Consider the following 12,275-nt stretch of genomic DNA (forward strand, 5'->3'; position numbering starts at 1 on the left):
GGGTCCACTGAAACTTTTATTCTGATCATTTCCAAATGCTTTATCTCTGACCCTTTTTAAAAATTTATTTAACTATAATTAGCTTAAATTTCAAAACAGAACCATTTTGAATCAGGAAACTCACGTTTTGTTTCTAAAACGTTGAAACAGGACATTTTGATAATGTGAAAACTTTTTTCCAACAGGTTTTCGAGCGGAGTAAATTTGTCAAAACCAGCTAATTCCCACAAACACATTCAGTTCTGCTGAAGCAACGTTTTTGGGTAGGAAAACTTCTAGTCAAAAAATCCCTGACCAGTTGTCACAATAGGGTACAGATTCCCTGGCCGTATTTCCACGCTGTTACTGTGACGATTCCAAATGCCACTGAGAACCTTCTGAGAGAGAGATGATGTAATTAATAATAAACTACATGCTCTTGCAGCCAAACGTTGTTTTTCATGTTATCTCTTTAATACTGTGTAATACTTTTCTTTTTAAAATACAGTATTTTTTGAGGTAGACCATTACAGTTCAAAAGCATTTCTTTTCAGATATTAATAAGACATGAATTAAATACTTTCATGTACAATATGTTGCAAAATGAGGTAGAAATGGTTACAGAGGATGTACAAAGTCAAATATGATAATAAGAAAAAGAGTCTTCAAAAATCCAGTACCACTTTTTGGAGGAAAGGTGAGAGGGAGGGCAAGGAGGATGCTAAAAGGAGGTACATTTTAAAAATATCCCCAAGAGCCAACTTTGTAGAAAGGCGATCATGGTACTATCAAGTGAATGTGCAGATACACACGTACACAGGTGAACCTGAAAACGTTCATGTAGATATCATAATATTTGGACATAGCCTCCTCCTGTGATGTCTCATGCGGCAGGAAATAGAGAGGCTTTGGCTATACTGAACATAACAAGGTATTCTTTGTTGAGGTCCTGGACACAGACCCTTCAGTTCTCTCTGGCTCTTTAGCTCACAGCTTGTGCAGCTTGCTGCCACTATCCTGGATCTCCTTAAGTCCCAGCCTGGAGTACAAGTCAGGGAACGTGCTGCTAATTACACCACAGAGACATTTATATTTCTTGGGAGATTTTTGCTGATTCCTCATCTCAGCGAGTGGGATTATCCCCCATTTTACAGATGGGCAAACTGAGGCACAGAGCATGTTATAAAACTAATCCAAGGCCATGCAGTAAACCCATGACACCATCAGGGAATAGAGCCCAGAAGTCTTGGTTCCTTGTTGCATCTTAATAGACAAAAAATAAAAAACAGTTCCTCTTGTATAGTACTTCCAATTTCATATAAAACAAGAACACAGAAACATTTTTTTAAAAAATCTTTTGAAAATTGTCTGGGTCATGTTATCTTATTGTATTTCAACCAGTTCATCCAATGTCTCTCACGTATACACCCTCCCCTTACCAACTGATGTTGTCCATACTCCACTTTTAACACTGGACACCCAGTTTGTCCCCCAGCCATTCAAACCAGCAGTCAGGTGCCCAAATACATGCCTTAGGTGCCTGAGTGTCAATCTGAGAGCCCGACCATGGTATTGGATCTCTTAAATTTAGCAGCCAAGTTTTGAAAACTGGCCCAACACAGTCAAACTTGATAAATTAAAAAAAATTAAAATCCCCTGCACCTTTTCAATCCTCTCCCTCCTCAGGGTTCCATTGTCAGTCAACTCCTTCCCCCTTTGCTTTATTCATTTTCATGCATTACTAATCAAGGGAAGATAGACCAACCAGAAATCCTCTCCCCAAGAGAGCCAAGTCTAGCCATTCTCAATTCTCAGTGGGAAATCAGAGAAAGGATGAGGGGCTGGCTGGAGCCAGATACCATCATTAAGAAAAACAAGTGGCTAGAATTTTAGAGGGTCGATTCCTGCAGCCTACTGCATGTATGGTCTTGCTGCCCCTTTTCTTTCAGTGAGCAGCTGTTCAACCATTGTATGTGGACTGTAGCTAGGACCATTTCCAAACCACCAACATATATAACAGGGGAAGTGCTGAGTCTGGGCAACAGCCCCAGGGAATCCCTGGTCATAGAGAATATGGGTTGATTCCTGACACCTGGGGACTTTTGGTTAATACAGAATGTAACTCTGTGTCTTGGGCAGACTTCAGCAAGAAGAGTCAGGTGCAGCTATTTCAGGGACTACATCCTGGTCTGAGTGGCAAGCACATATTCCAGCAGTGAGTTGCCCAGTAAGTGCCGCCGCTGGACACCTCACTGCAGGCAGCTCTCTCTAGCTGCTGAACACTTTCTGGCTTTTGTTTTCCATGATTTCGAAAGAACTAATGAAGAACCCTAGAGAGAAAAAGCAGAAAAACTGAGCCCTGTGTGAAAAGTGCCCTGGGTCTCATCCAGTGTTTTATACTAAGCCCTCAGAGATAATGGAGAAGAGCTTATTTAATTTGCCTCCTAAATTATACACTCACGTAAGGCTACTTTAGTAGCCTGGGCTTCTGCTTTCTCAATGGTTAAACGCAGCAGCTGTCCGAGAGACGGAGCACTGGTTAGAGCTGCCAGGGTTCTCGAATCCAACCCGGAGAAGGAGATGCCTCAAAAGGAAAGCTGGTGGAAAGACCCTAAAAGAAAGTGCGATATTAGGATCTGAGGAAGCAGAGGGAGGAGGGAAGGAATGAATGAGAGCAGTGAAAACAATCCAATCCAACGCAGCACACCTGCCCGCACAAGAGACAATGACACTTTTGAAGTGGTAAAGCTTGTCACAGCAAGCAAAGGGCAGCGGAATGCAGCACAGTGAAGAACAAATAAAGGACAGTGCTATCCCTCTCCAGCTTCTGGGTCAATCTGATTATTGCAAATTGAGATGAAGGTGGAGAACAATACAGAAAGCGAGAAGGAACATCTGCAAAGTAACAGAGCCCTGTTTGCACTCATCATCCAAAGATCTGATCCACAGTTCAGTGAAGTGGATAAGGTTCTCGTTCCATTTACTCAAAAGGGCTCTCAATTGGGCCCTACATCGTTTTAAATGGTTGGTCTGGTTACACAGTAAATCTGCACAAAGCTAATGAACGCTGGTTGTCACAAGCACATCAGTGCTATTCTGCTACTTGCTCTGGTCCATCGGAGGCAGAGATGGTGCAGTTAGACTGAGTTACAAAGTGAGTCTTTACAATGCAGATGCCCCTTTTAAAAAGATTTCCTTTTCAGGCAGCTACTCAAATTGAGGATTTCAAGAAACAGTTTGGGTTGGGGACTGGGCCGTTATATGTTTGTGCAGGGACATCGCATGTTCTGGGTGCTCGTGCAAAAACCTCATTCTTTGTAGGGTGAAGGGGGGAACGTTGCAATGCTAGCAGCAGAATCTTCTCATGAGACACATGGGCTCCAAAGTCAGGACAGAGAAGCAGCAAGCCCCTTAACAGCTCCAGCTCCCTCATCTCACCCCTGCAAACACCCTTCCGCTCTCCCTGAGCAGTCAGAGTTCCTGGCTCACAGACTATAGCATGCAAAACCTCTGAAGAAACTGGTTTTATCAAATGTGACACCAACGAAGCTTTGGTGGGGATAAGGGGCATGACTGCAGTCCTGTAGACCATGAGCTAAGGTGTCTGTTCCCTCCCAAATGATTTGTTAAGAACATGCCTAGAGAAAGAAGTTAAGAGGCAGCCATGTGTTGGCACCTGGCACAAGGGCATTATCTGGTGTGAGAAGAGAATGGCTGTGATGAACACAGAGCCAGGGAGGGAACAACTGTGGTACCCTGGCTAGCTTCCCCCAGCTGCCTTCCCCCAGTAGAGCAAAATGATCTAACTAAGGAAGTGGGAGTGCCTGGACTACACTGCCACTATTCTCTGCTTCTCCTGGCCCAAAGGGGGCCATGGGAACTAAAGCATAACTTAGAGCACCCCTGAGGCTGCTGTACCTCACACTGGAGGATGTGATGGCCCCTGAAAGCCCACAAAACACAGGGGAGTGCAAAACTGGCTTAAATCCACCTTAACTCCACCCTCCCACACATGCAGGGATGGGAGTAATTGAAATTCAGGACCAGAGAATCTCCCAATGCCCTTGCTAACCTGCTTCATCCTGCTCTGTGCCTCTTCCCTGCCCCAAAGTGGCCAGTTCTCAGCATTAGACGTTAATTCTCCATTGGCCTTTTAGATCTAGCCCTTCAGCTGCTGTTAAGCATTGCTATAGTGTCCTAGATAAGCACAAACCATGGGCTCACGCTCTATTACCAGGCAGTGCCAGCAGCGGCACTCCCAAGTGCCTGGGGGTTTCGCATTTTGTATTTCAAGTGCTTGGCTTTTTTTTTATAGGCTGTATAAATGCAGCTCAGGGAGCCAGCAGGGGGCTGAGGTGACGCGAATCTCCATGCGGGTGAGAAGAATCAATGGGGTTGGGATCGGACCCCTTAGTTCTGGAATGGTGGCAATGCCACTGGGCCAGTGGGTATGATTCCCAGGGGGTCACAATGGTACTGCCCTGCCTTCCCCTACCACCGACTGGGACATACCCATCTTTGCTAGATGGAAGGAAAATGCGAGACCGGAAAAGCCTCTGCACGAGGCGACTGGGCCCTGCATTATTTCAGATGCACTCACGGGTCTCAGAGGGTTACAGCTAGTGCCAGGAAGACACACGAGATATTTAGCTTCACCCCTCTGCCGTTGCTCTCTGCTCCTGTAGGGGTGGGTTTTGAGAGGGCCTTGCCTGCAAACGAAGACCCTGATCCGGCATGTTGTTCTGCACGGGGCAACATGACACGCCAGCAACACAGCGTGCAGGACTGGGCAGTAAGAAACAGGCTGAGACCTACCAACGGCACTAGTTTAACTTCAGCTGTTTTTTAAAAATGATTCAGTTAAACTGGTGCAAACCTCTTAGTTTGGTTTAAAGGCAGCTCGTTTTGTTTCAGCTTCTGCCAACTCCTAACTGACTCTGGGCCACACCGAAATATGCCTGGTTTAAAGAAAAAGATGAGCATCCACATAGAGGTTTGCACTGGTTTCATTAAATCTGTTTGAAATCTCACCCTTAAGTAAAGCAGTGCAGCTTTCTCCTGGAGATAAGGCCTTAAACGCACAGTGCAGAAGCTTTTGCAGGTTAAATCTCTACCATAGTTTTTCCTGTTCACAAAGGCAAAATAAACCTTCTTACAACATGGTTGGGTCTTGACCACACATAAACATGCTCACTTCTGCAGCTCAGGAAGGGCCCCTAGCTGGGAGACGCAAGAAGAGGAAGTGGAGAGCACAACAGAGAAACAAGCTTTGCAAACCAAGAAAGTTGGGAACATACCCCGTAGGTTTATCCAAAAAGTGGTACTAGCAACAGCTTTTAAACTACGGCACTAATACTCTCTTTTCCTTTGAAGACACGTTACTCCACCAAACGCTACAATAACAATGTCGAAAAAAAAAATAAAATAAAATTATGGCATAATATATTGTGAAAAGCACCCGAAATACATTCAGCTTTCATCTTTGTAACAACTTCAAGTTTTGTTTTTTTCTTCTTTCTGTCACCCTTTTTTGGAAGCAAACACATAATGCAGCTTTGTATTGCGTTTGGCAAACTCTTAAGATCTTTTTTCCCCCCCTTCCCTTTCTTGAGAAGATAAAAGAGTTTTTAAAAACACATTCGGGTTTGTTTGTTTGTTTGTTTTTTCTGAGGTAATTTTTTTCCTGAGTAGTTAAAAAGAAAAAACAAAAAAATACTACATACATTACAAAAATAAAAATGAGGTCTAGTATATTAAACAATCTACATTTTTCTTTACTTCAAAACCTTCCCTCCCTCCTCCCATCTCCCTGTGCCATTTATTCCTAATAATAAATTCCTCATGATGGCTTGAAAAGATGTTGACTTGTGCGGGGGACGAGTCCTTTGTATGGCACAGTTCAGTACAGAAAAATTGCCCACAGAGCCACGGCCAAAGGGGGCTGGTTTTGTTAGATGATGGCTGAAAAATTTCTATTAGGAACAACAACAACAAAAATCAGGTCTCTGTAAATCGACTAGAGAGCTGTCGTATCACGCATGAGAAGGCTAAAACCAAACACATCTCCACCTGGCTGCATCCTTTACGTTGCTGGTCTCAAAACGGATGAACGGGAAAGTAGACGAACAATAAATAGATTATCCTGAGTTCAGTGAGCGACTACTTCCAAAAACAAAAAACAAACAAACAAAATCAGTCAAGTCTGACATAAAAAAGCCTGTAAAAGAATTTGTTTGTGTTCAGGTCTTTTCTTGGATCAAGTATTTCACCTTCAGATCAGCTTGGACATAGGAGAAAGACAAAAGACACTGACTGAATTCATGGGCGAGCTGTGATTCCATCCTTAGCAGCTGGAGCTAGACCAGAGACTCCAGAGCAACAGATCTTAACAAATACAAAATAATCCCCCCGAATCTTCCACTCAGAGGTCAAGCTGGCACACAACCAACAACACCATCAACAAAAAAATGCCACTGGAGTCTGAGGCTGAGGGCTCGGCTCCCCCAGCCCACCCCTTCCACGCGCCGTCAGTGCCTGGACCCGTACATTTTGTCCCACTCCATGTACAAGTCCAGCTCCTTCTGGGAGACGGTGGGGCGGACTTTACAGAAGGCGTTCTCAAAGTCTTTGTAGGAGGTGGGCTGCAGCTGGCCGGGCAGGCTGTGGAGTTTGGTGGGGCCAGCCTGCTGGCACAGCTGGATGAGCTCGCTGCCCGAGTAGCTCTCGGTGTGCTGCACGAGGGAGGCCATCTCCCGCTCACTGAGGCAGTAGTTCTGCTGGGCCAAGGTGTGGTGGAGGATCTGCCGCCGGGCGATGCTGTCGGGCGGGGAAATGTAGAACCGCTTGGTGAACCTCCTCTGGGAGGCTTCGTCCACAGTGCTGGGCCGGGTGGTCGTCCCGATGACGACGACGTTCTGCTCGGCTGAGGTAGCTATGTTGTCCAAGTAGGAAAGAAGCTGAGACTTGAGGCCGCTCGCCTGGGCGGCTTCTTCACCAGCGCAGGCCACGAGGAGGGACTCCACCTCGGAGATAAGCACCACGGATGGCTGACGGCAGCTGGCCACGAAGAAGACCGTCTGCAGGATCTTCTCGGCCTCGCCCTTCCACTTGGAAAGCAGGGCCGTCCCGCTGAGATTCAGGAAGGTTGAGCCCAGCTGGGTGGAGATGCACCTGCTCAGCAGGGTTTTCCCTGCTCCACGAGGCCCGAACAGTAGGATGGCTCTGGGTGGCCGGCTCTCCCCAGTGTAGGCCCCAGGCCTCAGGATAGGCCACACCAGCTCTTCCTCGATGGCGGCTTTGACCGAGACCTGGCCAGCAATGTCCGTCCATTGGACGGGGGGGCTGCAGTCGACGATTTTGTTGTTCACCAGCTCTAGTATCAAGGGGTCTACGTTTTTCAGCTGCTCTTCCACGGGCTGGCTGCTGAACCCCTGCGGCTTGGCCTGCATCCCGTGGGTGAAGGCATGACCTTGCTCGCCACCTGCACGCTCGCCATTGGCGAGAGGCGGGGTGAACTTCTCAAAGCTCTCCCCGGGCCTCAAAGGGGCTTCCCCGGCGCCATACGGAGGGGAGACCAGGCCTTTCATGGGCTGGCTGTTGTACTTCCCTACATGCTCCTCCAAGGCCACAGTCGCCGCTGCTCCCGTCGGCCTTTTCCCAGCCTTGAAGGGCAGCTGAGAGGTCTCGGTGCTTCGGCTGAAGCTGTTGCCTCCACATTCGCCGTTGTCGGACATCTGGTATGGCGACTCAGGGGTGGACTTTGGCTGCTCGTAGCTGTATTTCCTGTACCTGCCCTCAGCTTCGTCCTCCCCCCCGGGGATATCAAAGGCCTTTCGTTTCAGGGAGCCCCCCGAGTCGCTGCTGAGGGGGGGCACTGGGAGGGGGGGCAGGCTGGAGCTCTGGTAGCTATAACCAGGGATGCCCGGGGGCCGGGAGGAGGGGGGCGGCGGGGGGATGGGGGTGGGTGCAGCAATGCCCGAGGGCAGGTAAGAGGCCGACGGGTGCGGAGGGTGGATCCCGCCGTAGCCGGGCTGAGGCGCGTAGCTGCCAGAAGCGTAGTTGTACATGGGCCCTGAGGAGCTGTAGCTGGGGACCAGCGCCGAGGAAGGGTGCGTGGGCTGCAGGAGTCCTGAGCTGTGCAGGGTTGACGGGTGGGGAGGGGGAAGTGCTGTCGCGGGCTGGCTGCAGTAGCCCGATGGCAGGTAGGTGCCACTGTAGCCTGAGGTGTACTCCTGAGACAAGCCAAGGCCGCTGGAGCCGGCGGCTCCCCCACATGAGTTAGTGGGATAAATGGGGTCCCGGGCAACCTCGCAGACGACAGGGGAGCTGCCAAGCCCCACAGGCCCATTTCCTGGGGCAGAAGGAACAACCCCCTTGGAGCCAGGCAGCCCATCGTGCACGGCGTTCAGGGGGTAGGCACCGTCCGAGCCGTGCGGCATCGGCCAAGGCTCCACGTCACCTTTCTGCCCATTGAGCGGCCCAAAGGCTCCATCTCCATAGCTGTTCAGCACCGGCCTCTCATAGGGCGAGTCCAGCACCCCCGAGTACTTCTCCGCATACCTCTTGAGGAGGTTGGAGGCCGTCAGCGCGGAGATGTCGTCGTTGGCCCAGGCATAGTTGAAGCGCTGCCGGCTGCTGTGGTAGAGGTCAGATTTGTGGGCCGGTGAGGAGGTGGTGGAAGAGACATCGAGGTGCTGCTCTGGCCACTGGTTCAGGGGCTGGGCATGCTCCGGTGTCCAGTGCATCTTCAACAGAGCTGGGGACAGGGAAACAGAGGTAGAAAGGGTTAAATACGGTCCTGGAGTAGAGTGGTCCTGCTGAACTGGAGGCAGGTTTAAATGTACGGGGCTCAGCTCCCTGCCCTTCTCCGTTTGCTAAACGTAAAGAGGGTCCCAGCTACGCGATAGGGCTCCACGGGTGTCCTCCGCACGGAAGAGGCCAAGAACCCCTCACCTAAATAAAAGTATCCTGATCTCTAGAAGTGAAGAGCAGGCACAACGCCCACTGAAGTCCGCAGGAGCTGAGGGCAATTAGCACCTTGCCAAGCAGGCCAGTGGTATTCCGGAGCCTGCCTTCAGGCACTGAAGTTGGAATACTTTAGCAAAAGGCTCTGTGGTGTTCATAGAGCCCCTTTTGAGGCTGGGTTGGCTTCTCTTTAGGAGAGTTTCTATGCCCTATGATTTGGGGGGGAATCTTTTTTAAAAAACTGAATCAGGCTTCAAGACAAAAATGTTTAAGTTACACTGGGAAAACGTTTAGTGACCTATGCAGTCCCAGTTATAAATATCACCACGTGCCAAAACAGAGATTCGCCCCCATTGGTCACAAGAATACCAAGACCAGCTGCTTATTTCACTCAAAGTTCTACTAGGCAGCATTTTGTGATCAAGACAAGATTACGGAACAATACAGAACACACTGGATCAGGGCCTAAGAGGAGACATTCTCATATCTGATGGTTTGGAGTGGATTTTAGTCTATTCACACCGATGGGAACCATACACACAATTCCCTGCGTATCACTAATAATCATTGCAGTGCTTTACACGTCTAAGCCACTTTTTACACGAGAAATTCAAAATATGACCACAAAACCCATCCAATGAATCATGGATCATTATTATTATTAGTTTCACTGCAGTAGTGCTTGGAGATCCCAGTCACGCCCAAAGCAAGACACTGCAAGTACATCACAAAAAGACAGGCACTGCCCTAAGAACGCACATGCTACCTCAGAGTTAAGGTTGTTGTGATGAAACATGCATTGACAGAGGATGTAGCCCAGATCAGAGCGATGTAGTGTGGCAGTTTAGACTAGCCCCTTAGTCTGTTACCCTGGGCCTTGTCGGGGCCTTCACAACAGTGCAAAGCCATTTTAACATGGTAGCACTTTGCACTGCCTTTGCACTGGTGTAAATGGCACACAAGGGGCAGACTCCAGTCTGCATTTCTGCTCAGCTTGTTCAAAGGGTTAGAAGATAAGTTTAGGACAGAACACAAAGGATCAGAGTCTCCTCCTCTCAAACATGCAGCTCCCTTCCCGCTTTACGCCAGCAGGAGCAAGAGGAGATTCAGCCAAAAGGGTCACAGCAGATATGGGTGAAGACGCTGGGACTCAGATCACAATTTGCTGGGCTATTGGGGTGCTGGCCCCTTGCACAATACTGTCCCTAAAGGCCCTGTGTACAGAGTAAAGCACAAAGCACTGGTTCGTATCGGCACATGGATAAACCAGGCAGAACGACGCAGACAGGCCTCAGGTTCCACCTCTCCTGACATGTTGGACACTTTCTATGAATTATCCATGAGCCTATATGAATCCCAGGCTCTTTTCACCAGGCCCATTTGTCACGGGAAATTAAATCCATACTGTCAGGGAGGTGAAATATCACAAAGCTGGATGGGTATTTTCTAAGAGCTGTGTCCTGCCTCCTAGCCTAAAGGCAATGGCTCTGCCGCACACAAGAGACGGCTGCAGAAGGGGGAACCTGCTCCCACCGAGCACAGCAGAGCAAGGGTCCAAAGAGACCCTCCCTGCAGCAGGCTGGGATGGCATACGGCCAGCGCGAACGAGGGAGCAGAGACCCATTGGGCAAACCAGCCATAAAGAGAAGCCTTGTGCAACGCAGCAGCTGCTCTGGTCCCCGTGCTGTGGGTGAGTTGGGGGGGGAGGGTTCCCACCTTCCGTGGAATCCACCCAGACAAACCTGTTCATGCTGGTGGTCCAGGACCAGGCTCTTACACAGCCAGCTTCCTTCATTGTGCTCCCTGGGGCGCGCGTGGGTAGGTGGGGAGAGAGGGTATCAAGTGGGACAAGCCGCCATGCCATAGGTGCCAATTCCGTGGGTGCCCCGGGGCTGGAGCACCCACGGGGAAAAAAACAGTGGGTGCTCAGCACCCGCCCCATCAACTCCTCCCCCTCCCTCCCAGTGCCTCCCGCCAGCCACAGTCATCTGTTCAGGGGGCGCTGGAGGGGAGGGGGAAGAGCCGGGCAGGAAGAGGCAGCGGAAAGGGCGGGAAAAGGCAGGGTGGGGCGGGGTGGGGCTGGGAAGAGGCGGGGCTGGGGTGGAAGCTTGGGGGAAGGGGTGAAGTGGGGGCACGGTCTGGGGTAGAGCGGGGGCCGAGCATCACCCAGGAACAGAGGAAGTCGGCACCTATGCACCATGCTGCCTAGTGTAGTTTTTCATTCCAGACACTTGCTCAGGATAGCAACTCACACAGCTTCCAGCAGGATTTTACACGGGCAGGAACCGAGGGGCCCAATCCTGTGAGGTCCTGAGCACTCTTGCCTCCTCTGGACTTTGCCGAACCTTCAGGACCAGGCCCTTAGAGATATATAAATATGGGGCCCAACTGTGAGGTCACATCCTTTTTTCACCTGGCTAACACCAGTGATTTCCATCAATTGACACATGCAGGAGGAGAATCAGACTAGTGGAGTCCCCTTGCAGGGTAACTGGGGCTCATTAATAATGAAGCAGCCTTGAAAAAACAAAACAGACCCCTGTACGCTGGGATTCTTCATTAAATTTATTAGACAGTAACGGGAGAAAGCATGCAGCCATTGGCTTTACATGACAAGCCCCATTGGTTAGCATTAGTGTCGTTGTGGAAGAAATTGCACCAGATCCTCACCGACTCCGTGGAAATCAACGGAGTTATGCTGATTTCCACCGGCTGAGCATCTAGCCCAATGAGTTTGAACAGAATTTAGAGCCCTGGATTGTGCGGTCCCTGAGCAGTGGGAGGACAGATTACATTACATGGATCCACATACACAGAGCAAGCTTCACTGACACGGGTTTTACTCCTGTTTAACTCTGTCGATTCCAGTGGATTTGCTCCAGCAGCATGACTCAGGCCCACTCATTCTCACCGGAACTGAGTGAAGGTCTCTGGCCCAGGAATGCACCAGGGAAAAGTTGCACACAATGAAAGAATCCAGGACGGGCCGTGCTGGAGGAATGCTAACAGCACATCACCCTTTTCTTTTCTTAAGTGACTTTAATTGCACTGTTCTCCTTCTTCTGAGCTAATGAACAAAGACAGACAGGGAGCCTTGCTAAGGGCAAAGCAAATTCCAAAATTTCAAGGCCAGGGGAAGGGGGCCTTTGGGACGCTGATCATAGTGCCTGTGTGCACGTACTCTCTCTCGCTCTCTGTTGTTCATTGTTGTCCTTGTGTGTGTATGTTCTCACCACCAACCTCCACCCCTTCCCTAACATCCCTCCCCCTTTACTCATTCACAAAGGCCTCGGGGGAATGCTAAAGTGGGGGCTGGGAGGGTTCTGGACACA

At 49.7% G+C, this 12,275-nt stretch overlaps 1 protein-coding gene across 1 annotated transcript; it reads right to left on the minus strand.

Moving 5' to 3' along the window:
- Positions 1-641: 641 nt before the first annotated feature.
- FIGNL2 (fidgetin like 2) lies at positions 642-8,723 on the minus strand. The gene has a single exon (XM_074934953.1). The coding sequence runs from the start codon at positions 8,721-8,723 to the stop codon at positions 6,507-6,509; it is 2,217 nt and encodes a 738-aa protein (XP_074791054.1). The 3' UTR covers positions 642-6,506.
- Between the last annotated feature and the right edge of the window lie 3,552 nt (positions 8,724-12,275).

This window comes from Natator depressus, chromosome 20 (genome assembly GCF_965152275.1).
Source record: "Natator depressus isolate rNatDep1 chromosome 20, rNatDep2.hap1, whole genome shotgun sequence".
NCBI lineage: Eukaryota > Metazoa > Chordata > Testudines > Cheloniidae > Natator > Natator depressus.

Bases quoted from the DNA above. Each gene is read 5' to 3' on its own strand.
- FIGNL2 (XM_074934953.1), bottom strand. From the start codon at position 8,723: ATGCACTGGACACCGGAGCATGCCCAGCCCCTGAACCAGTGGCCAGAG.